Source organism: Dama dama, chromosome 32, assembly GCF_033118175.1.
Source record: "Dama dama isolate Ldn47 chromosome 32, ASM3311817v1, whole genome shotgun sequence".
Classification (NCBI taxonomy): Eukaryota; Metazoa; Chordata; class Mammalia; order Artiodactyla; family Cervidae; genus Dama; species Dama dama.
Genome location: NC_083712.1, coordinates 40,828,674 through 40,853,303, shown reverse-complemented (window position 1 = coordinate 40,853,303; position 24,630 = coordinate 40,828,674). Strand labels below are relative to the sequence as shown.

Genomic DNA, 24,630 nt, shown 5'->3' with positions numbered 1-24,630 from the left:
AACAAATCACTCTTTTTTTTAAAAAAAAAAAAAAAAACCACCCACCCTTCCTGTGGGCTTTTCCTCTAGCAACTGAATAAAATAATGAATCATGTTCATTACTTTCTGACTGCCAGATTCTTTTTTAAGTTACAGTGTGGGGGGCAGGACCAGCTGATGAGTATTTCTCTACACAACATCCCTTTTGGTGTTAGTTAATACTTCTCTATCTCATCTGTTTCAAAACCTGCAGACAATCCTAATGTGCTGTGAATGAATATTGGTAATTGCTTACAATTTTTGGCTATCATTAACAAATCTGAAACAGTCATTCTTCTACATGCATTTTTAGGTGTTGTCTCACTAGCAGGACAAATTTATAAATATGGATTTTACTGAATGAAAGATTTTTGCACCTAGAATGGTTGAGAGCCTCTTCTTGATTTTCTTACAGAAAAGTTACATGAATTGATAGTTGCATTTATATAATATGTAATATATAATGGGAGTGCCAGTTTATTTATGAGTCTAACAAGGTTGAGCATTACCAAACTTTTTTGTTGTTATTTTTAAAGGTACATACATTGGATTCTTTGCACTAAAATTCTATAGTTATTTTAATATTCAATAATAAGATAAACATCCAAAAATATTCCTTTCTCAAAAATGATGATTAAAATAATGTAGTCAATGTTGATGGCAAGACAGTCAAAAAGCACAGAATTTAGAAGGTGGAAAGTAAAATTACTCTTGTTCTCATCCTCTCTTCTAGCAGTAATGACCCTTGGACATTTCTGGGGTTTTCCAGAAATTTTGTATGTTATCATTGTATTGTTTACATTTCTGTGATTACTGATGAGTTTGAATATCTTGTCTTGTGCTGTTGTCGTATTGCATTTTGGGTGCAGGTGTGAAACTGCCATTCACATCAGGGTAGTCAAATGAGCCAGTATTTTCATTTATGCATTGGGTTTTTGGTTATACTTAGAAAGTTCTTCTTGTCCCAATATTACTTCTTTTTAGAATATTTCTAGTTTATCTGTTGATGATTACTTCTTTAATCTATCTACACTTGTGTCGTGAGTTAGGATAGATTATCTCATTAGTGCCCTTTCAAAATAGAGGAAGTTCAAGCCAGAGAAATTAAGTAACTTTCCCAAGGTTACCCATATCATTGGCGGTCAGGTCAAACCACTTCTGACTCAAATTTCAGTGTACTTTCCAGCACTCCCTGAGAGTAAACACACAGAATGGCAAGTGGGGGGATGTTTAGTGCAAGGGGATAAGAAGTCCAGAGAAGCCTGACATGTTTTTCTTCCCCTTATTCCAATGATCAGAAGACCATTGGATGGACAGAAATAATAAAATCTGTGGCCTTCTTTTCTATTTTATTTTCCAGTTTCCTATTTGATATTATTGTTTTTCTGGACTTTTATATCTGTCAAAGTATAGTTTTCAAAAGTTGAAAAATGACTCATGCAAATATGGAATGCATGTCCAAAATAAATTTAGTTTATTAATGAGGAACTCAACAGGATGGCCAAGTTGGTTCAAAAGCACTTGATAGACTGAAGTGTTTACAGAGTTTTTAAAAAATGAATGCTAAAAAATTAATTGCTGAGTTAAAAACATGGTAATGGGTTAATGTCCTATGTGGCACAACCGTCAGAAACTTTAGGGTTATGTTTTCTACTCAACAGAAATCACTTGCAGCTCTTTTGAACAAAATTTTGCAAGTTAACATGTAGTTTCAGAGATTCAGTCTGACTCAATAGTAAGCAGCATGTCAAAAAAGGAGCATCGTTCTTAAGGAAGGTAATTAAGTAATCCTAAAGTGAGACTGCTAATTAGACAGGGCTCCAGGTGATAGTGACTAAAACTCAGCCCTCCTTTTGCTCTGCTTTGGATAGTTCTTCTCAATACATTTATAATCTAAGAAAGAACAGATTTTATAGAAATCATGTATTTTATAGAAATACCAAACTGTATTATACTGGTTCACAAAATCAACTTCTGGTTAAGAAAATAGTACAGAAGCTAAAAAAAAAAAAAAAAATTTAAAAGTTTAAGTGAAATTAAACCAGTCAAATGTCAATAAGGAAAAGCTGGGTGATAATGTTAGTATCATAAAAATTAGAATGTGATCTATTGGACTGAGTAGAATTTGAAAGAGATGATTTTTAGGGAAGTAGAAGACTGGAAAAATGGAAAGAGGCTGGTGTGACATAGCTGCCAAGTAAAGAGGAGACAGAAATATTAGATGACTTTGAAGAGATGGGTAGGCAGCATGAGTGGCCTCTGAGGCGACACCAAAGTATAGGATTTTTTTCTAAAGAGAGGAGTTACGTGGTTTGATTTTTTTAATTTAAGGGTTACTCTGATTGCCATGCAGGAGTGTATTATAGTTGGGCAAGAGGGGAAATAAAGACAGTTTACAAAGCAACAGTCCAGGAAGAAATGGTGGTGGATTGCACTAGGGTGAAAAAGAGAAAGGTGGGCAGCTAAGAGATAGATTTCAGAGACAGGGATGAATTCATTCATTATCACAGGAGTCATTAGAATAATAAAGATTACTGCAAGACTCAATTACAAAATATGTAGTTAAGGGTAACACAGGTCTAGAACAAAGTGAACACTGACTAAACAATAGTTCAGTTCAGTCACTCAACTACTATAAAATAACTATATATTATAAAGGGGTTATTGTAGGAACTAAAAAAATATTCCATTCTTAATGAAATATAGAAGAATGATATCAATAAATTTTGCTAATACTTTGAAAATCTGAATTGAAACCCCAATTGAAAAACTGAATTGGAACCCTAATTGAAAAAAAAACAAACAACAACAACAACAAAAAAAAACTTTTGTTTTTTTGCCTAGAAGTATTAAATCTAAATAGACCAAAAGCAAAGAGGAAATGAAAAATATAATTAAAAACTTATCACCTAAAATCTGTCCTTTCTTAAGAATTATGATATATTATCTCTTCCAGAGCATAGATGAAGATGAGAAAGCAATTAATGCAATTTGTGAAGATAACAGACCCTCAGGACTAACCCCTGAAAGAGTAACACTACTGTGGTGTATGAATACAAAAAGGTAATTCTTAAATAAAATATTATCAAACTGAATTCATTAGTACAAAGGCCAACCCATGTTTGGCATTACTGTGAGTATATTTTGACATTGAAATGTTGTTGTTTGGTTGTCTTTTAGTTGCTAAGACGTATCCAACTCTTTTCCGACCCCATGAACTGGAGCCTGCCAAGTTCCTTTGTCTGTGGTATTTCCCAGGCAAGACTAGAGTGGCGTATCATTTCCTCTTCCACGGGATCCTCCCCACCCAGGGACTGAAACCGCGTCTCCTGCATTGCAGGCGGATTCTTTACCATTGAGCTGCCAGGGAGGCCCTTGGAAAGTTGTTATGAAACATAAAATCAGAAAGGCCAAGAAAAAGTACAGAAAAGGTTTAGAAAGAACATTTTGATAAGTTGTTTGAGGGCATGCCAAAGTAACAATGAACTGTGCTGAGTCGCTCGGTCACGTCTGACTCTTTGCAACCCCATGGACTGCAGCCCACCAGGCTCTTCTGGCCATGGAGATTCCCCAGGCAAGAATATTGGAGTGGGTTGCCATTCCCTTCTCCAGGGAATCTTCCCAACCCAGGGATCAAATCTAGGTCTCACACACTGCAGGTGGATTCTTTACCATCTGTGTTACCAGGGAAGCCCCAAAGTAACAATAAATGGATGTTAAAATGCCCTCCAAGGTGGAACTTGGCAATGATAAATTTTCTTTTTTTCTTTCTAACTGTTTCGTTTTGCTTGTCTTTTTTCCTGGAGGATGTAAACAGATTTGGGACTGAGGTTCTGTAGCTTTGGACAGCAGCTGCTACAGAGAGGGGTTCACCATCTCTACCCACCTCTCTCCATTTGGAATAAGAGCTCAGGCGTTTCTATGATGAAGATTGGACAAGCGTTAAAAACTTTCATTGATGACAAATTGATTCATCCACCTAGGGGAACTACATCTTTTGTTCTGGTCTCATCCTCTATCAAAATTATTTTCTAGGCTGGGAGCAGAGAGTTCACATTAATTCACATCTGTAAACTAAGTGTTCTGAAACATTAAAAGCAGTGCAATATTATGCAGTGGACTGAAACGATAAAAAAATTCCACCAAAAAAAATTGAAGAAATAGTGAATCGGGGAGGTACATTATTCTGACACTAGAGAGAGTGACCTGTCTTTTGAGAAACCTGTATGCAGGTCAGGAAGCAACAGTTAGAACTGGACATGGAACAACAGACTGGTTCCAAATAGGAAAAGGAGTACGTCAAGGCTGTATATTGTCACCCTGCTTATCTAACTTATATGCAGAGTACATCATGAGAAACGCTGGGCTGGAGGAAGCACAGGCTGGAATCAAGATTGCCAGGAGAAATATCAATAACCTCAGATATGCAGATGACACTAGTCTTATGGAAGAAAGTGAAGAAGAACTAAAAAGCCTCTTGATGAAAGTGAAGGAGGAGAGTGAAAAAGCTGGCTGAAAGCTCAACATTCAGAAACCTAAGATCGTGGCATCTGGTCCCATCACTTCATGAGAAATAGATGGGGAAACAGTGACAGACTTTATATTTTGGGGCTCCAAAATCACTGCAGATGGTGATTGCAGCCATGGAATTAAAAGACACTTACTCCTTGGAAGGAAAGTTATGACCAACCTGGATAGCATATTTAAAAGCAGAGACAGTACTTTGCCAACAAAAGTCCTTCTAGTTAAGGCTATGGTTTTTCGAGTAGTCATGTATGGATATGAGAGTTGGACAGTGAAGAAAGCTGAGTGCCAAAGAATGGATGCTTTAGAACTGTGGTGTTGGAGAAGACTCTTGAGAGTCCCTTGGACTGCAAGGAGATCCAACCAGTCCATCCTAAAGGAACTCAGTCCTGGGTGTTCATTGGAAGGACTGATGTTGAAGCTGAAACTTCAATTCTTTGGCCACCTGATGCGAAGAGTTGACTCATTGGAAAAGACCCTGATGCTGGGAAGGATTGGGGGCAGATGGAGAAGGGGATGACAGAGGATGAGATGGCTGGATGGCATCACCACCTCGATGGACATGGGTTTGGGTAAACTCCGGGAGTTCGTGATGGACAGGGAGGCCTGGGGTTCTGCGGTTCATCGGTCGCAAATAGTCGGACCTGAATGAGCGACTGAACTGAACCGAACTGAGAGAGAATGAATGCCCAGAAGTTAGAATGAAGAATGGGGAAGCATTCTAAGCAAACGTCCTCAAAATTACAAGTGATTTTACAAGTATAATCCTCGTGATTACAAATTAATTTTAGGAACAAGATAAGCAATTTTTGTGGGAATGACCTGGTTTGAATTAAACCATCAGAAGTTTCATACATTGGTTTTATTTATAGAGGGAAAATTAAAATTAACCAAAATGTCTAATGCCATTAAATTGCAATGTTTTATCATGCAAATAGGATTTAATAGAACCATTAAAATTATATTGTTTAGACTGATTAATTTTAGGCAGTTTTATTTTACAGCATTGAGTTAAAAACACACAATGCAGGTTTGGATATGCAATAGAATTACAACTTTGCAGCTTTGCAAACACATAGACACACATATATACACAGACAAATACATAGCTAAACATACACACCCTTAGATAAATTATCCCCAGATACCTAAGGTATATTGATTTTATGGTAGAGTTGTGAATAATCAATTTCCTACTTTTAAGAATCTTCCAATGTGAACTTGATGTGAATTTATTAAGTTGGTAACAAAATAGTAACATTTAGATTTTTTTTCATAAAAAATCTTGTCACTAATGATGTGCCACTGAATTTTAGTAGTCTCCTAATTTCTAAAGATTAATAATAAAATAAATATTCAATAAAAGGAGTTTGTGGTAAGATTTCAAGCAGAGGATGGTCAATTTATAGTACACATTAACCTGATATTATATATAATTGAAAGAATTTTTTAATCAATAGTGGGGTCTTAAGTTGTGATTAAAAGCAGTTAAGAGATAATTATGGTAATTATATGATTCAAAATCAAATTAGAACATAATTCAATAAATATTGACATAATGATGGTATGAAATGTGATAAGATATTCCTTCTCAAATTGGTCATGATTTAGAAAATCTATATTATATAGAAATAACTTATCCTGTTGTCAACAGGACCTGGAGCTGGGCCTGGCTTAGTCTTTAGTTTCAGACTGAAATCACAGAGTATCAGAATTATGAGGGGTTTTCTTAATTTGATCCTCCTCATATGCCCATGACATGTTATCCTCACACAAGTAAAGTAGGTAAAAAGATTGCAAATATGACTTGCTAATTTTAAAACTGGTAACAGATTTATCTAGACTTCAAATTCAAATCAATATGACTATTATAGTGTTGTCGGTGCTGTTAACCAGAATTTGTAATGTTAATCATCTACTGTTTCTCAACTAGAGGAATGTAAAAAATTGCCTTTGAGGAATAATTTTCATGAATCCCAGAGAATAATTTCCCAAAGATTCAAAGACCTGAGTCGGAAAAAAGAAAGAAACTAAAATCTTTTTTATGGAAAATGTTTTTTCACTGCAAATTATCTTTGTGATATAAAACATTTCTTTCTATATCTAGTCAGAGATTAAAAACACTACACTAAACATCTTAGCACTTATGCATCCTTAGAAGCATATCTTTACTCCTCTTCTATCTCCCTACTCCACAACCCACAGTTTCAGAAACATGATTCTAGATTATCCTTTTAGATTTATACAGGTCAATATCGGAAAAACAAAAAAACCCAACTAAAAAATGAGTGGAAGACCTAAACAGACATTTCTCCAAAGAAGACATACAGTTGGCCAACAAAAACATGAAAAGATGTGCACTGCTCATTATGAGAAATGAGAACAACTACAATGATGTATCACCTCACACTGGTCAGAATGACCATCATCAAAAAATCTGCAAACAATAAGTTCCGGAGAGCATGTGGAGAAGAGGGAGCCCTCTTGCACTGTTGGTGGGAATGTAAATTGATACTGTCAATATGCAGAACAGTATGGAGGTTCCTTAAAAAACTAGGAATAAAACAACTGTATGATCCAGCAATCCCATTACTCAACATATACCCGGAGAAAATCATAATTCAAAAAGACATATGTACCCCTGCCGGGGTCCAGCCCCAGCAGGATCCAGGGGAACCCTCAGGATGAACAGTGTCGGCAAATGAGAGAGTGAGTGAGACAAAGCTCGGGGCTGAGTCTGGAGTTTATTTTTGCACGGCCCCTTTATACCCTTAACAACATCTTTGGGGGAAGTGCATATTGCTTACACACAGGGCATCTCAAAACATTACAGCAACTTGACCTGCAACAGAAACAGGATGTCGCCCACATACTTTTCATTCACAAGAGTCTTTCTTATCATTTGGCCTTCAGGCCTGCTAACATTTTATGCCTTGCACCTGGTGTGACTTAAGCAACTTCAGCAGCCAACCCTGTTTTTCTTATAATTAATCTATTTTCTTTCTAATAAGTGTCATCTCTATGGGAACTAGATAGGATTCCATTTTTTACAGAACAGAAACGCGAAGGACTGCAAAAACAGCAGATATGGCACAAAACAGGCTCTTAGTCTAAAAGTTAACTACCTGCAAGAAGTCGCCAGCTAATCTCTATCTAAAATATTTTCTATTAGGCACATTTGTGGCTATCGTATTTGTGGAGCTTTTCTCACCCCGCAAAGAGGCCTATGCTTAATAGTTTCTTTTGTTAGCGTACTGTGTTTAGGATGTTTAGAACAATCAAGAGCATTTTGTGCAATGAGAGCACACATTTATCAAACAAGCCAGAATGCCAGCCAAAGGGTTTGAACTGAAGCATTTCCTTCATCCCTGGCCCTTTCATAGGGTACAAGCGTCCAGGAGATTTATTAATTAGGGTTTTAAGTTGGTCTTTATTCAGTGAAAGAGGAGCAGGAGAGCTCTCGGCAGGCAACACAAGAATCCGCAGCAGGGCAAACAAGAACAGCAGCAGAAAAGGGGGGAGGATACAGGGTGGGATAGAGGCCGGGGCCAACCTGGAGGGTCCCTTATCCTAGACGGCCTTACCTGTCAGTTTTTTTCCTCATGACCTTGTCATGGATGGGGTCCCGGACGGCCTTGCCTGCCCGGTATTTTCTTCATGACCTCGTCATGGGCGGGACCCCCCATAATGGCTCCCGGCATACCCCAATGTTCATTGCAGCACTGTTTACAATAGCCAGGACATGGAACCAGCCTAGATGTCCATTGACAGATGAATGGATAGAGAAGCTTTGGTACATATATACAATGGAATATCATCAGCTATAAAAAGGAACAAATATGAGTTAGTAGAACTGACATGCAAGAATACAGAATCTATTATACAGAGTGAAGTAAGTCAGGAAAACAAATATAGTATATTAACATGTATATATGGAATCTAGAAAAATGGTACTGATTAACTTATTTGCAGGGAAGGAATAGAGATACAGATGCAGAGAATGGACTTATGGACACAGCAGGGGAAAGAGAGGATGGGAAAAATTGAGAAAGTACGACTGACATATATATATTACTATGCATAAAACAGAGAGCTAGTGGAAACTGCTCTATAGCACAGGGTTCCTAACCCAGTGTTCTGTGATGACCTAGAGGGGTGAGATGGGGGCATGCGAGGGAAGCTCTAAAGGAATGGGATATATATGTATATACATACATATACATATATATATATATAAATACATACATATATATGTGCATATATATGGCTAATTATTGTACTGCAGAAACTAACACAACATTGCAATGCAATTATATTCCAATACAATATTTATACAGGACAGTTCAGTTCAGTCGCTCAGTCATATCCCCATGCGACCCCATGGACTGCAGCACCCCCGGCCTCCCTGTCCATCACCAACTCCGGGAGTTTACCCAAACTCATGTCTATTGAGTCAGTGATGCTATCTAACCATCTCATCCTCTGTCATCCCCTTCTCCTCCTGCCTTCAATCTTTCCCAACATCAGGGTCTTTTCAAATGAGTCAGCTCTTCGCATCAGGTGGCCAAAATATTGTAGTTTCAGTTTTAACATCAGTTCTTCCAATGAACACCAAGACTGAGCTCCTTTAGGATGGACTGGTTGGATCGCCTTGCAGTCCAAGGGACTCTTAAGAGTCTTCTCCAACACCACAGTTCAAAAGCATCAGTTTTTTGGTGCTCAGCTTTCTTCACTGTCCAACTCTCCTATCCATACATGACTACTTGAAAAACCATAGCCTTAACTAGAAGGACCTTTGTTGGCAAAGTAATGTCTCTGCTTTTAAATATGCTATCCAGGTTGGTCATAACTTCCCTTCCAAGGAGTAAGTGTCTTTTAATTTCCTGGCTGCAATCACCATCTGCAGTGATTTTGGAGCCCCAAAATATAAAGTCTGTCACTGTTTCCCCTGTTTCCCCATCTATTTCTCATGAAGTGATGGGACCAGATGCCACGATCTTAGGTTTCTGAATGTTGAGCTTTCAGCCAGCTTTTTCACTCTCCTCCTTCACTTTCATCAAGAGGCTTTTTAGTTCTTCTTCACTTTCTTCCATAAGACTAGTGTCATCTGCATATCTGAGGTTATTGATATTTCTCCTGGCAATCTTGATTCCAGCCTGTGCTTCCTCCAGCCCAGCGTTTCTCATGATGTACTCTGCATATAAGTTAGATAAGCAGGGTGACAATATACAGCCTTGACGTACTCCTTTTCCTATTTGGAACCAGTCTGTTGTTCCATGTCCAGTTCTAACTGTTGCTTCCTGACCTGCATACAGGTTTCTCAAGAGGCAGGTCAGGTGGTCTGGTATTCCCATCTCCTTCAGAATTTTCCACAGTTTCTTGTGATCCACACAGTCAAAGGCTTTGGCATAGTCAATGAAGCAGAAATAGATGTTTTTCTAAAACTCTCTTGCTTTTTCAATGACCCAAGAGATGTTAGCAATTTGATCTTGTTTCCTCTGCCTTTGATAAAACCACTTTGAACATCTGGAAGCTCATGGTTCACATCTTGCTGAGGCCTGGCTTGGAGAAGTTTAGGCATTACTTTACTAGCGTGTGAGATGAGTGCAACTGTGCGGTAGTCTGAGCATCCTTTGGCATTGCCTTTCTTTGGGATTGGAATGAAAACTGACCTTTTCCAGTCCTGTGGCCACTGCTGAGTTTTCCAAATTTGCTGGCATGGAGACTGCTTTCCCATATAACTGGTCAGGTAATTACTGTGCTCACAGTTGAAAAACAAGGCTGGACTTTGAGCTCATGTGGGCTAGCTCAGCTGTCTACCCTTTGCTCATAAGGTGTTTTCTCATATTCCAGCTTTTCTCTGATCTTAAAGCTACAATTTTCAGCAGAGCCTGTGAATATTCTTCAGTCTTTCTCAGCACTTTGAGATCATAGAATGTTGATCCAACACGAGTTAATAATATGCTGACAAAACCGGTCAATATTTAACAGTCCCTTCGTGCTTCCTTGGTCATTTCGTGTTTTGCGCCCTCACATTTTGTTGCCCTTTACCCTCCTGTCTGGTCAGCTCTGGGAATCTCAGGGCAAAACAAAGCTTTGGGGCTTCCCTGGTGGCTCAGAGGTAAAGAATCCAACCTGCCAATGCGGGAGACGTGGGTTCAATCCTTGGTCTGGGAAGATCCCACATGCCGTGACATAGCTAAGCCTGTGCTCCACAACTGTTGAGCCTGGGTTCTAGATGCTGTGAGCTGCAACTACTGAAGCCTGAGCACCCTAGAGCCTGTGTTCCACAACAAGAGCGGCCGCCACAAGGAGAAACCCACTTGCCACAGCTAAAGAAAAGCTCTGACAGCAGTGAAGACTCACCGCAGCCAAAAAAAAAAAAATCAATCAATAATTATTAAAAAAAAAAAAATTAACAAGGCTTTGGTTTCCATTGCCCAGGATCTCCCTCTCTCTAACTGTTCATCTTTCTGCCTCACTTCCTATAGTGAGCCGAATGGCTTGTGCCAACCCTTTTCTCCCCAAAAGACATGTCCGCTTGGAAACTGTGAATGTGACTTTAATTGGAAATGGGTCTCTGCTGATACCATTTAGTTAGTCACCACAAGATAAGAACACCATGGATTAGCATGGTTGTGATGATGTGTGCTAAGTCGCTTCAGTTGTGTCTGACTCTTTTGCGATGCTGTGGATGGTAGCCCGCCAGGCTCCTCTGTCCATGAGATTCTTCAGGTGAGAACACTGGAGTGGGCAGACTGCCATGCCCTCCTCCAGGGGATCTTCCAGACCCAGGGGATCAAACCCACATCTCTGATGTCTCCTGCATTGGCAGGCAGGTTCTCTACCACTAACGCCACCTGGGAAGCCTGGATGTGATGACATGTGCCCTTATAAGAGAAGACAGAGAGAGAGGGAGAAGATTGCAGGGCAGATATGAAGGCCATGTGAAGATGGAGCAGAGAGTGGAGTTCTGCTGGGAGCAAGGAAGCCAGGAGCCACAGGAAGGTGGAAGAAGCCAAGAAGGATTCTCCCCAAGAGACTTTGCCGGGGGAGGAGTGTGCTGCCAACACCCTGATTCCAGACGTCTTCCCTCCAGAAGTCTAAGAAGGTACATTTCTCTTGCTTTAAGTCACCAACATATTTTTGGTAATTTTGACACCAGCCCTAGGAAATTAATTCACTTCCAGAGCCTCATTTTGACTGAGAGTAGCAGATATGTAATTTCCCTGATGCATGATTTGTCATCCTTTCTTAGATCACTCAGCTCAGCTCTCCCCATGTTGTCTTAAGCTTTTCTACAGCTTCGGTACCCTGAGGGTGAAAAACTCTGAGCGGTTTCATTGTTTCGGATTCCAGCTTCTAGGACCATCTTGGCTGCTTTTTCCCCATTTTTATCCTCATTGTCCAGCCACTTCCCCATCAGCTTGCCTCACCTTTTTCTTGGTTTCTTAACTTTGGCACGGAAATCCATATCCTGTCCAGCCCTCCCCAGCTCCAAACTCACCTTTCTTTATTAATCTACACTCAGTGTTCTGAAATCTGATCTCTTTGGGTGTATCTCTGCAACATAGTAGATGTATTAATAATAATATATCTATTGGTAATATAACCATTTATATGGCTATATAGTATGTAATAAACCATGTATATGTATGTAATATAATATGTAATAAATAAAATAAAGCATGGACATGTGTTTGAGCAAGCTTTGGGAATTGGTGATGGACAGGGAAGCCTGGCATGCTGCAGTCCATAGGGTCACAAAGAGTCGGACATAACTGAGCGACTGAACTAAACTAAATATAACCATCATTGCCTCAAATCTCATTTGACATGGTCAGGCATATAGCTCAGATACTAGCAGATATGGTAGTTTTTTCTCAAGGAAATATTAGATTTCTTCCTACATCTACTTTCCATTCGAAAACTATAGTCTCCTGTGTTAATTATTTTTCTACTCTTCCTTCAGAACAGCTGGAGCCCAGTGCTTCTCACAAGTGCTTTAAATTTTCACAGGAGAGTATATGTATATTTATTTTTCCTAAGAGACCCAGGTTTGGTCCGTGGGTCGGGAAGAGCCCCTGGAGAAGGGCAGGGCAACCCACTCCAGTATTCTTGCCTGGAGAATTGCCATGGACAGAGGAGCGTGGTGGGTTGCAGTCCATGGGGCCTCAAAGAGTCAGACACGACTGAAGTGACTTAGTATGCACACAAGCCCGTCTCACTGTTTCTCATAGTTAGGAACACATTTCTTTCAAAAAACAACCTTCAAAAACCCTCATTGCTCATGTGAACCTCCACTGTGTTTTATAGATTCTGTCAGGTACGGATCTAATTAGCCTAGAGGTTCCTATTTCACTCCTGGCTGGGTTTCTGGCATCAGTATTTAGGCTCCCCAGCTAATTTTGGTACACAATCCAGGAACCCCTGTCAGAACCTTGCCTGCGCTTAACTTTCTGCTAGGAATACAGTCACATGCAAGTGCATAAGTCGTTTACCAGATGTGTGAAATCCAAATTCCTGAGCCTGACATTTGAGTTCCCTTGGTCCCACCCCAATCTAATCTGCTATCATCTATCTTGGTCCCTCCTTTTCCTGCCCAGCTGATTTGCTTATATTCTTTAAAGAAAAATTTCTCCCCACCCATCCATCCAAACACAGGCAGGCACAGATTACATGATTGGCAAGCAATTTGGGGGGCTTCCCTGTAGGACTAAAAGAGACACATTTTCCTCACTGAAATATTCGACCCTACAGATGTTTGAGAGTTTATATAAACAGTAGGGTAGCGTGTGTTAAACCAAGTCAGCCCTTTCCTGCAGAGCCAGAATGATTGCTTATTCATTAGTTTGACTGTGCTTTCTTCTCTTCTTTGTTATTGATAAAAATCAGAACCATTTCTTGTATTTATTAGCTTAACATAAAAACGCTATTAGAAATCCCACATAGATGGGTCCAATATCCATAAAATCATTGGAGCATAATGTGATATTTACTGCCTGTGGTACATGATTATACTCACATGCTGTAAGTATTTGTGGTAAACAACTAAGCTTGCTGGAAGAGCATCCTTGGTCTGACTGACATAACGGAATAGCGACCCCATCACTTCCCTAAAAGCAAACAAAGCCCTTAGCAAAACCAGGCTGATGTTTCTCAATTTGTGATCTGTTGTGACACCACTGCTATTTGAGGATGGGTGAAGATCACACCAGGGGTGATGGGTGATCTTCTGATCAGCTGAGTAACCTGAGACAGATTCTGGTGTCAACCATCTTCCCCTACCTCTTCCCAGAAAGGGAGGTGTTTAGGAGGGAACACTAAAAGTGAAACAAAGACTTGCAACCTTTAGAACTCTGGCAAATGACTGTAAGAACAGATCCAGTTTGCCAGGAAATTTCTATCTGAGCTCCAGAATGGAAATTTCCTCTAAGGAGTATGCATGAGCCAGACCACAGGGCAGATGGGGTCTTGTATTGTCTGAGAAAGTCACAACCACTTGATGTTGTTATTGTTTCTCATCTGGTTTTCTTATTTATAAGAAAGGAAATAACAAAGAAGGGAACACAATCATGGTGGCCCCACCCAGTGTTCACACACAAAATGTTATCGAAAAACCCGAAAAATCTTTTCGGCCAACCCAATAATTTTAATACTATTTTTCTCAGTTCAGTGTATATATTTAATCCCAATAAGAGAGTGTTGGCCTGTAGATTGACTCTTTCTTGTGAATTAGAGATGATCTGAATATGCCTGAATCAAGTTATATACACAGAATGAAATTTTGAATAAGCTCTGGACCGAGGGTCAGGCAAATTGGCTTCTAGTCTTCCACTGGATTTATGAAAGTGCTTCCGTGCTCCATAGCAGTCCAGTAAGGGTGGGGCTAAATCTCTTTCAGTGCCTGTGAAAACTGAGGGTCAGGCAATGCTGATGATTCATTCTAGGTCACAAGAGTTAGTAAGTAAAACTTTGGATGACTCAAGTATTCTGGTGTGTTCAGGACTTTCCTGACTTAGCATAGAAAATCCTGCATCTTGGAATCCCCTTTGGCCTCTAGCAAATGGACATTCTTGTTCACCCTACTGGCAGGGTCAGAGAATACAGTCCAGTGTTCTGGGCCACAATGGTCGTCTGTTATAACACCCTGGAGTCATTACTGTTAATGCTCAAGTTTCTTGCAGATCTGTGACTTGACTTCAAAACTAAAAGCTCTACAGAGTAGCATTGGGGATCAGCAAATAGATCCTATCTTCATCTGTATTCCTCTATCACACTCAGAAGTAGGAATTCCATAAAAGTTCATTAAATTCTAGGTCAATCATTAATCACGATTAAATCACCAATTAGGTCCATAGAAGGGAAAATTGAATCTAATAAAGGATTGCAGTGATTGTAACATTGGATCTCTAGATTTTTAGCTGAGTAGTCTTGGCCCTTATTTATAACATAGTGGGAAAAAAAAATCAAGAGTCCTGAGTACTACTTCTGCTTTTTCTAGTAATATGACTTTGGGCAAGCCACTTCTGGTCTTCAGTTTCTAAGAACTCTTCCAGTTTTAACATTTTCGATCTCAACCACATTCAAAGATTAAACAGTGTTGAAAAGGAACTGCATTAAGAACAATCAAGAAATAGTTGCAGTTTGTTCTCAAAGATTCTTTCCTCTTCACAGCAATATCTGTGAACATCTAATTCCTCCTACTATCCTCAAGCACACCTGAGGTCCACTGTGTTCTCTTTTCTCTACCTCTAGCCAGGCAAGATAAACTGAATTTCTTGCTTTAGTGCTTAGTCGCTTGGTCGTGTCTGACTCTGTGTGACCCCATGAACTGGGGTAGCCCACCAGGCTCCTCTGTCCACTGGACTCTCCAGGCAAGGATACTGGAGGGATAGCCATTCCCTTCTCCAGGGGATCTTCCAGACCCAGGGATCATATAATTGATCTTTATCTAATTCTCCCTTTCTCTTTTTGATAACTGCACATATGCTCACAAATTCAGTGGAATGATCGGCAATCCATTTAAAAAGAAAACAAACAAAAAACCTGATATTAAAACATTTCACTTGCTTTCTCCCTGCGGTAGCTGTCACTTGCCTTTGCTGGTAATCACCCTGTGCCTCATTTGTATTGTTGGTAAAGAATCTGCCTTCGATGTAGGAGACCCTGGTTCAATCCCTGAGCCAGGAAGACCCACTGGAGAAGGGATAGGCTACCCACTCCACTATTCTTGGGCTTCCGTGGTGGCTCAGCTGGTAAAGAATCCACCTGCAATGCGGGAGACCTGGGTTTGATCCCTGGGTTGGGAAGATCCCCCAGAAAAGGGATAGGCTACCCACTCCAGTATTCTGGCCTAGAGAATTCCATGGACTGTATAGTCCATGGGGTCACAAAGAGCAACTTGCACTTATCTGTATTATCCATCCCACATCACAGACTTAGCATTTATGTTGCATCTCTCTTAATGACTGCATCATTAAACAAACACACACACAAACCAGCATCTCAAGAAAACTATACTGACCTGCTCTAAGACCCTAGCCTTACCAGAGGATTTGGGAGAAGAAAGCCATAATCTTCAGAAATGTGAAATCTTCCTAAAGTCAAGAATGGTGCTGTCTTCAAATTCTGACTTTGAGGCTCCATAATGTTGTTTGAAGTATCTGTGCCGAGACTGCTACCAAAGAGACAACTGCTCCAAATATGTCAAAGACACAGGGAGCTTCAGAATAACATCTCTTCCTCACAGTTAGCTGTCCGGTTGTCTCAGGAATAGGGGAGTACCTTGCTCTGAGGTTGAATTCCACACTACCATGGACTTTCTCTGACACAAAGCTGAGTAAACAGTTAAAGACTGCTGGTTAAAACAAACAAGCGAACAAAACCATGTCACACACATACACACACACACACACACACACACACACACACACATACACACAAAAACAAATTTCTTTTCATACATGTGAATACAAGAAGGTTGATTTTAAACCCAGAGACAAATTGGCTCTTCTTTAGAAAAAGGGAAATAAACAAGAGTTTTTGTTGATCCCAAACACCCTGACAGAACCTGGTCCCTGAGGAACTTTGACAACTGGGTCTTGGGCATAAACTATTAAAACTAGAAGTTAGTTACTTTCAGACAGATGTGTCAGTGATTGCCATGAGTAGAGTGGGGGCAAGGACTCTGCAGGCATATCAGAACCTCTGAAGGGTTCTGTGTGTAGTTTGAACAGCATATTCCAAGATTATAATTACTTTGAGTGACATTAAGAAATACTGTTTAATTTTTTTAAAACTTCAATGACACTCAGAGAATATATATTTCGTGAAGTTTGACAAACAAGGTAGCAGATATTAACAAATTCAAGAAAAACCTAATGTATCATTTGTTTAACCCTCTATGTTTATTAAACATATTTTGAAAATTGACCTCTAAAATGGGTGACTTTACTTATGAACCACGTACTACCAGATCTACTTTACAGATTAGTAAACTGAAGTACACACATGTAAATAACCCTGTCCATTGCCTCTCCACTAATTATGAACTAAAGCTGAGGTATCTTTATCTCCAAGCTATTTCTCTGTTCACTTGATCAGGCTGCAAGGCTGTCTGTTGAAGGTGTCATGATGGTTTGAATTCACTGAACCCTGGAGCCCAGTGATAAGCGCCAGATGCACTGTGAAAATTTCAAAGATTCTAACTTTTTGGTCCAGTTGGACCCTGAACTTAGGTCGCCACGTTGTCAACAAACTTATTTGGAGGCTGACTTGTCCTTACACATCTCTTCCTCCCTCTGTTTCTCTAAGATAAATCCAAAAGCTGAGAGTAGGAAGTGCTCTGATAATTCACGTACCAATTCCCACAGAGGGTTCAAATTTTGAAGGTAGTGTTCAAAAGTAGCCGAATTGATTTATGGTTCATTAGACCCTAAGAGTCATTCTCAACTATCCACGTCTGGGACTTCCCTGGTGGTGCAGTGGATTAAGCGTCTGCCTGCCAATGCTGGGGACATGGGTTCGATCCCTGGTCCGGGAAGATTCCACGTGCCTCAGAGCAGTTAAGCCCGTGAGCCACAACTACTGAGCCTGAATGCTGCAATTACTGAAGCCTGCATACCCGACAGCCTGTGCCCTGCAATGAGAGAAGCATCTGTAATGAGAAGCCTGCACACCACAGCAAAGAGTAGCTCCTGCTGGCAGCAATTAGAGAAAACCCGCAAGCAGCAATGAAGATGCAGCACAGTAAAAAAAAAAAAAAAAAATTAGATGAATAAATAAATTAATTTTTTAAAACTATCCACTTCCTCTTAGACCAATGTCCAACCAGTTTTGAAGATCAGTTTCTTATGCCTCCTAAATGCAATTTGCCAAATTATATATGTTGAATGATCTTTTTTGTTCTTTCATTCAATCTCAGATTAAAAAGAAGGGGCAGGTTTTTGTTTGTTTGTTTGTTTGTTTTTTATGCTGGTCTAGCTATTTTTCATCCATTCTCTCTGCATTCTCATAAGAATTTATTGTAACATTATTAAAGCTTGGCATCAAAATACCCAAAGTGAAAAGAACATTATAGAATACATAATCTAATTCAAACTCTCAGGAAACATAAGAAATTCCTGAGGTTGGTGGGAGGGAAGTGACTTAGCAAATGTCATTCTGATAGGGTTGCCATCAGAATTGGTTTAGAATTTGGACTTGTTGCCTCTCAGCCCAGAATTTTCCACTCTGCCCAATCGCCAGGCCTCCCTGAGTGGGAATTTCTATCTCATCTCCTATTAGCTTATGTGGCTATTTTAACAAGTGACTTAAAATTCCAAGCTTCTGTTTCTACATCTGCAGGAAATAGTAATGTTTACCTCAGTGGATAAATGAGGAACATTAAGTGAAGGACTTATCAGATAGGTAACAGTAAATGTTATTTTCCTTATGTTCTCCCCCCTTTCTAGAAATACATTTTTAATATGATATTTTTTTTCTGGCTTTCTTCCCTCTCTTCCTGACTGGATCTTTTCTTTTTCCGTCTCTGACTTCTTTTCCCACTTCAGACCAAAGTGTATAGATATTTGCAGTATTACTGTAACCACTTCCCCACCTCAGTGTTCTTATGTATTTCCACCTGATCTTAACCATCAGTTCTATGTGCATGTACTACAGTCTGGATGTTCAATCTTGACCTTTCTTACTTCCAAGGTGTAGGCCCATGGAACCTGTGGGTCCCTGAGCATCTCAGGTTCTGCAGCAAAAATCATTAAGAACTCCTCATTTTAAGTTGAAGTTCAAATGTCCTTGGCCTGACATTCAAGGATGTCCTTCACTTGACTTCTAAATACCCTCTAGCTGTTCAAAATTCTACTATCACCTTGAACCTCTTTTACACCATGTTTCAAGCATCATGTCAAACCTGGTTTGACAGCTACTAACATCCAAACATTGTATTTATCTAATCTTTTCTATTAGATTGTAAGTTCCTTGACTAAGCCATATTTAACTCAACTTTGTATTTTCCTTTAGCAGCAAGCCCAGTGTCTAGAGTTCTATGAAATGAATGATCTATCCTGGCATCTCATTTTTAGATTTGGTGTCTTGATGCCAAGTAGAAGTTTGTGCTGTTCTGTTGTTGGTCCTTTAATGGACCGGAACCTCATGGTCCGGAGTCAACGATGAGAAAGTAAGAGAGAGAAAGAGGCTGATATCCCCTGGTTTACGCAGAAAGCCAACGAAGTCCTGTTCTTAGAGCTTACACTGCTGCACGTAGGCACCGGGCACCCTCTCGAGTGGGTGAAGGCACAGTGTGCCTTCTCGAGAGGGTCTTAGAAGCCCGGGCAAGAAAGTGAGCTCAACGGGCCTCTGTGCTCCAAGGAATTAGCCTGAAAGAGAGAGAGAAGAAAAGACAGACAGACAGAGAGACAGACAGACAGACAGGCAGACAGACATGGGGACCCAAGCTCTGATGGAGCAAAGGTGTTTTAATCAACATAGTGTGGGCATATATACTGTCTTACAAGGTAGTTACTCTCAGCAAAGATAAAGATTAAAATTCCAGACTTACAAAACATAAGACGATCCCTATCAAATAGAGAGTTGCAAACAATCACCTTTTACCGTGTGGTTCATTAAAAGAAAGAGGGTTTTTGCCACCGTAATGAGAAATGCCTGGATTCCTTAGCCCCAGGAAAGGCATGCCTCGCCTCTTAATTCCTGAATATTCAGGAATTAACAAGGGCCAGAGGGTTCCTGACCGATCCAAAACAGCACACAGGAAGCCTCTTGTTAAATGTTTCCTGACATTCTGTAACTCCACTGTAGCTCCAGACCAGAGGTGTACTCTGAAGTAGGGAACACAGTGACCTTATGAAGATTTGTTTGATATCTTTCTTATTTACCAAGAGGAAACTATGTTCAAGAACTTCCTCTCCTAATAGTAAGGCTTGTCATTTCAGAGTCCTGGGTTCTTTAATCAGCTTTTGGGTGAATTATTATAATTTCAGTATACAACAAAGTTTCCCCTTTTCTTAAACTGGGTATTAGGGTCCTTTGGAAATGCACCAAGAAATAGTCAGAAAAAGAAGAAAAGCATTCACAATGGAAGTGTTTAGGATATCATTTACATGTTTTCTGGTACAATTTCAGTTATACTTAGTTTTAGTTTCAAGTTGATTAAGTCCAAAACCTGAGTTATCAAACTCAATCAGCCCAAACAGCAGTACACCAAGGTTATTCTGTACAGCTCATTAACTACTCCTTTGTTCATAAGTTCAATGGAACTTCCTAGTCCTTTCTGATTAATAGTTCAAACAACTGGCATTTTGCTTTACTAATTTTTTAAAACTTTCTTTTCCTTTTGACCTTTCCTATGAAATGCTTGCTCCTTGGGAAAAAAGCTATGACCAACCTAGACAGCATATTAAAAAGCAGAGGCATTACTTTACCAACAAAGTTCCATCTAGTCAAAGTTATGGTTTTTCCAGTAGTCATATATGGATGTGAGAGTTGGACTATAAAGAAAGTTGAGCACTGAAGAATTGATGCTTTTGAACTGTGGTGTTAGAAAAGACTCTTGAGAGTCCCTTGAACTGCAGGGAGATCAAACCAGTCTATCCTAAAGGAAATCAGTCCTGAATATCCATTGGAAGGACTGATGGTGAAGCTGAAACTCCAATACTTTGGCCACCTGATGCGAAGAACTGATTCATTGGAAAAGACCCTGATGCTGGGAAAGATTGAAGGCAGGAGGAGAAGGGGATGACAGAGGATGAGATGGTTGGATGGCATCACCGACGCGATGGACATGAGTTTGAGTAGGCTCCGGGAGCTGGTGATTGACAGGGTAGCCTGGCATGCTGGACTCCACAGGGTTGCAAAGAGTCAGACACGACTATGCAACTGAACTGAACTGAATGAAACGTATTCCTTCTGGTTGGACTGTATTTAAAACTAAAAAGAAAAAACCCGACAGTTAACACTCACAGATTGTTTTTGTCTGTTCCAAGTCCTTAGGTAAGCATCTTCCCTAGAGTTTCTGATTTAACCCTCCTAAACAGCCCTGTAAGTGAGCCAATATTATTCCCATCATTCAGTTGAGGAAACCACAGCATGGGAAAGTTAAGTAAGAGCCTGAGGTCATACTTCTTTGTAAGTGTTGGTGTCAGGGCTGGAGCCATCTGGAGCCAAAATCGTTGCTGTTAACCATGAAGGTATCGCTTCCCTTTTTGGGTTTTTCTCTCTGTTGTTCTAGTTACAGTTTACTACTGGTGATCTTCCTAGCTCAGGTCCAGATTTCCCTCTCCTTGGGTGGTCATCTGTCTTCAGACTTCAACCATCATCTCCAGCTGAAGACTCTCAACATTTCATTTCTAGTTGGATCTCTCCTGTCATCTAGACATCTTTACTGGACTGCTGTAGAAGCTTCCTAAGAAACACCTTAACACATCCAACATTTGCTGTATACTTTTCATGAAGACCTGAGCAAATACTTAGAAAACCTACATCAAGGTACAAGGTCTTGAGCAGAGAGTCTACTGCCAAGAGATAAATTCAAGGCTTACTTATTACTTATACTCTGATGATAAGAACCAGGCTCATCTTTCCTTCCTATATTGCATGTCTTGGTGAATGGTATCTTTCAGAACTGGTGGTATAATTTGTGGGTCCCAGAGAAGAACAAAAACATAAGGACCCTTGTTCAAAATTATTCAGAATTTCAAAAGAGTAACAGTTGAGCATGAAGTCAAGAGTGAACCCTTCTGCAGACAAGACCCTATCTGACAACATGGGCTGAAGGTCCATGAGGCTGGCTCTAGCTGACCAGTTGGAGACCTGAAAGTCGTCTCTCCATTTCATCCAACAGAACTCTGGTCTTGCCCCTCCTACTGCCATAATATTTCTTATGTTTCCCTTATCTCCAATCCCACTGCCATCATTTTCAATAGCCATTTACTACTGAAATATTATATATTCTAATCCTTAAACTGATATTTTCCCCAAATCTAAGCCCATAATACTTTACCATCATTGCAGCCTTGGATGACTTTTACAAGCTCCAACCTCATCACCCTGCCTTTATGATCACACCCAATTGTCTCCCACCCCTACAATTTTTTCCTCGACTACTACCAAAGTCATTTAAATACTTATTTCTTTACGATGGGCTTCCCTTGTGGCTCAGGTGGTAAAGAATCTGCCTGCAATTCAGGAGACCTGGGTTTGATCCCTGAGTTGGGAAGATATCCTGGGGAAGGGAAAGGCTATCCACTCCAGTATTCGGGCCTGGAGAATTCCATGGCCTATATAGTCCATGAGGTTGCAATAAGTCAGATACGACTGAGTGACTTTCACTTTCCTTTACAGTGGGCAATGCTTTACTTAAATAGAATTCAAATATACAAATATAATAAAGTCATTTCTCTGCTTAAAAGCATTCTTTTTGTTTCCACAATAAATTGAAATTCCTTTATTGAATGGCCCTGGAAGCCAATCATGATTTAGCTTAATCAACTCATCACCATTTTTCTTCTTTTATGCTTCAGTCATATTGAGCTGTGTGGGCTTCCTAAGTAGACTTTGCTATGCTGCTATTCTTAAACACTCTTCTTTCTCTTCCTGCATTTTTCTAGCCTTTTGTTTGCATATAGTATACTAATCACCTTTTAAAACTCATCTCATGAATTGCCTTATCTAGGAAAATCTATTCTTACCACAAACTTTTTTTTTTTTTTGGTGGAAAGCAAAGTTTGCTTTATTTTGGATGCCAGCAACTGGGTGTGGGGAGAGGAGGACAGACTCCTGTCCAAAGACTGACTCCACCCCCGTCCCCCAACACCCCCATCAAGAATCAGCAGGTTAGAGCATTTGTAGACAGACAGAGTGGGCTACATGCAGAAAGCACAGTTTACTCTGACAATCATCTTGAAATTAGTTATCAGTGATCTGATTGATGAGTCACCTTGACTGTTTTAAGTAAAATCATTCTCATTCACTCTGCCTCCAACACTTTAAAAAACCACCACCACAACATAGAAAAATAATTCCTATTCTGACTAACTGATATTGTCAGGAAACAAAGATACTGAGGGAAAGCCTGTTGTAAGCTTTTAAAAATTATAAATATATAAAATAATTCTTACATTAAAATCATTGTCTTTATGATCTGGAAGAAATAGAGATGCTATTCTACTTTTGCACATGTGTTGTTTAAAATTTCCATAGCTTCCATAGCTTAACATAACATCTGGATGAACTTTCAGATCACATAGAGGAGTGAATCATAGAATTGAAAGGCACCTTAATCTATTTATCTCTGATTATTTTAGGTGTGAAAAAACAGACCAGAGAGGTTAAGTGAATTATTGAAGGCCATAGAGTGGTTTTCTTTTTAATAGACTTTAATTTTTTATAGTTGATTTAGGCCCAAAGCAAAATTAAGCAGAAAGTACAGAGTCCCCATATATCTTCTTCCCCAGATGTGCTGAGTTTTGCACATCAGAATGGTGCACTTGTTACAGCTGATAAACCTACCTTGATAGATTATGATTATCCAAAGTCCACAGCTTACATTAGGGTTCACTCCTGGCGTTACACGTCCTATGGGGTTTGGGAAAAGCATGGCGTGTATCTACTGTTATTCTATCATACAGAGTAGTTTCACTGAACTAAACATCCTCTGTGTTCCTCCTGTTCATCACTCCCTCTGTCCCAACCCCCTGGCAGTTCCTGATCCTTTTCCTGCTTCCATGGTTTTACCTTTTTCCAGAATGTCATATAGCGGGAATCTCACACTCTGTAACCTTTTCAGAGTGACCTCTTTTACTTAGCCAGGTGCATTGTTACATTTCTCCATGTCTTTTCATCACTTGATCACCCATTTCTTTTTTTTTTTTTTTAACCTTTTAAAAGATATTTTTAATTTTATATTGGGGTATGGTTGATTTACAATGTTGTGTTAGTTTCAGGTGTATAGAAAAATGATTCACTTATACATAATACTTATTCTTTTTCATATTCTTTTCCCAAATAGGTTATTACAGAATATTGAGTAGATTTCCCTGTGCTCTACAATAGTTTGATGTTGATTTTCTATTTTATATATCGTAGCGTGTATATGTTGGGAGAAGGCAATGGCAACCCACTCTAGTACTCTTGCCTGGAAAATCCCGTGGATGGAGGAGCCTGGTAGGCTGCAGTCCATGGGGTTGCTAAGAGTTGGAACACAACTGAGCAACTTCACTTTCACTTTTCACATTATGCATTGGAGAAGGAAATGGCAACCCATTCCAGCGTTCTTGCCTGGAGGATCCCGGGGACGGGGGAGCTTGGTGGGCTGCCGTCTATGGGGTCGCAGAGTCAGACATGACTGAAGCGACTTAGCAGCGGCAGCAGCAGCAGTGTGTATATGTTAATCCCAAGATCTTAATTTACCACCACCAACACCTCCGCTCACCACACACCACCTTTCCACTTGGGTAACCAGAATTTGCTTTCAAAGTCTATGAGTCTGTTTGTGTTTTGTAAATAAGTTCATTTTCAACATTTTTTACTGAACCAGGAAGAAATACACCACACTCATTTCTTTTTTCTAAAAAT

At 39.8% G+C, this 24,630-nt stretch overlaps 1 protein-coding gene across 1 annotated transcript in view; it reads right to left on the bottom strand.

Annotated features, from left to right (window-relative positions):
- Window positions 1-19,196, bottom strand: part of IDO2 (indoleamine 2,3-dioxygenase 2) — a 68,979-nt gene extending 49,783 nt beyond the window's left edge. Inside the window, exons 1-2 of the mRNA XM_061134789.1 lie at window positions 19,192-19,196; window positions 16,093-16,237 (exon numbers count right to left, since the gene is read on the bottom strand). Coding sequence (XP_060990772.1) covers window positions 16,093-16,237; window positions 19,192-19,196 — 150 coding nt within the window. The remainder of the gene's footprint in view (window positions 1-16,092; window positions 16,238-19,191) is intronic.
- Between the last annotated feature and the right edge of the window lie 5,434 nt (window positions 19,197-24,630).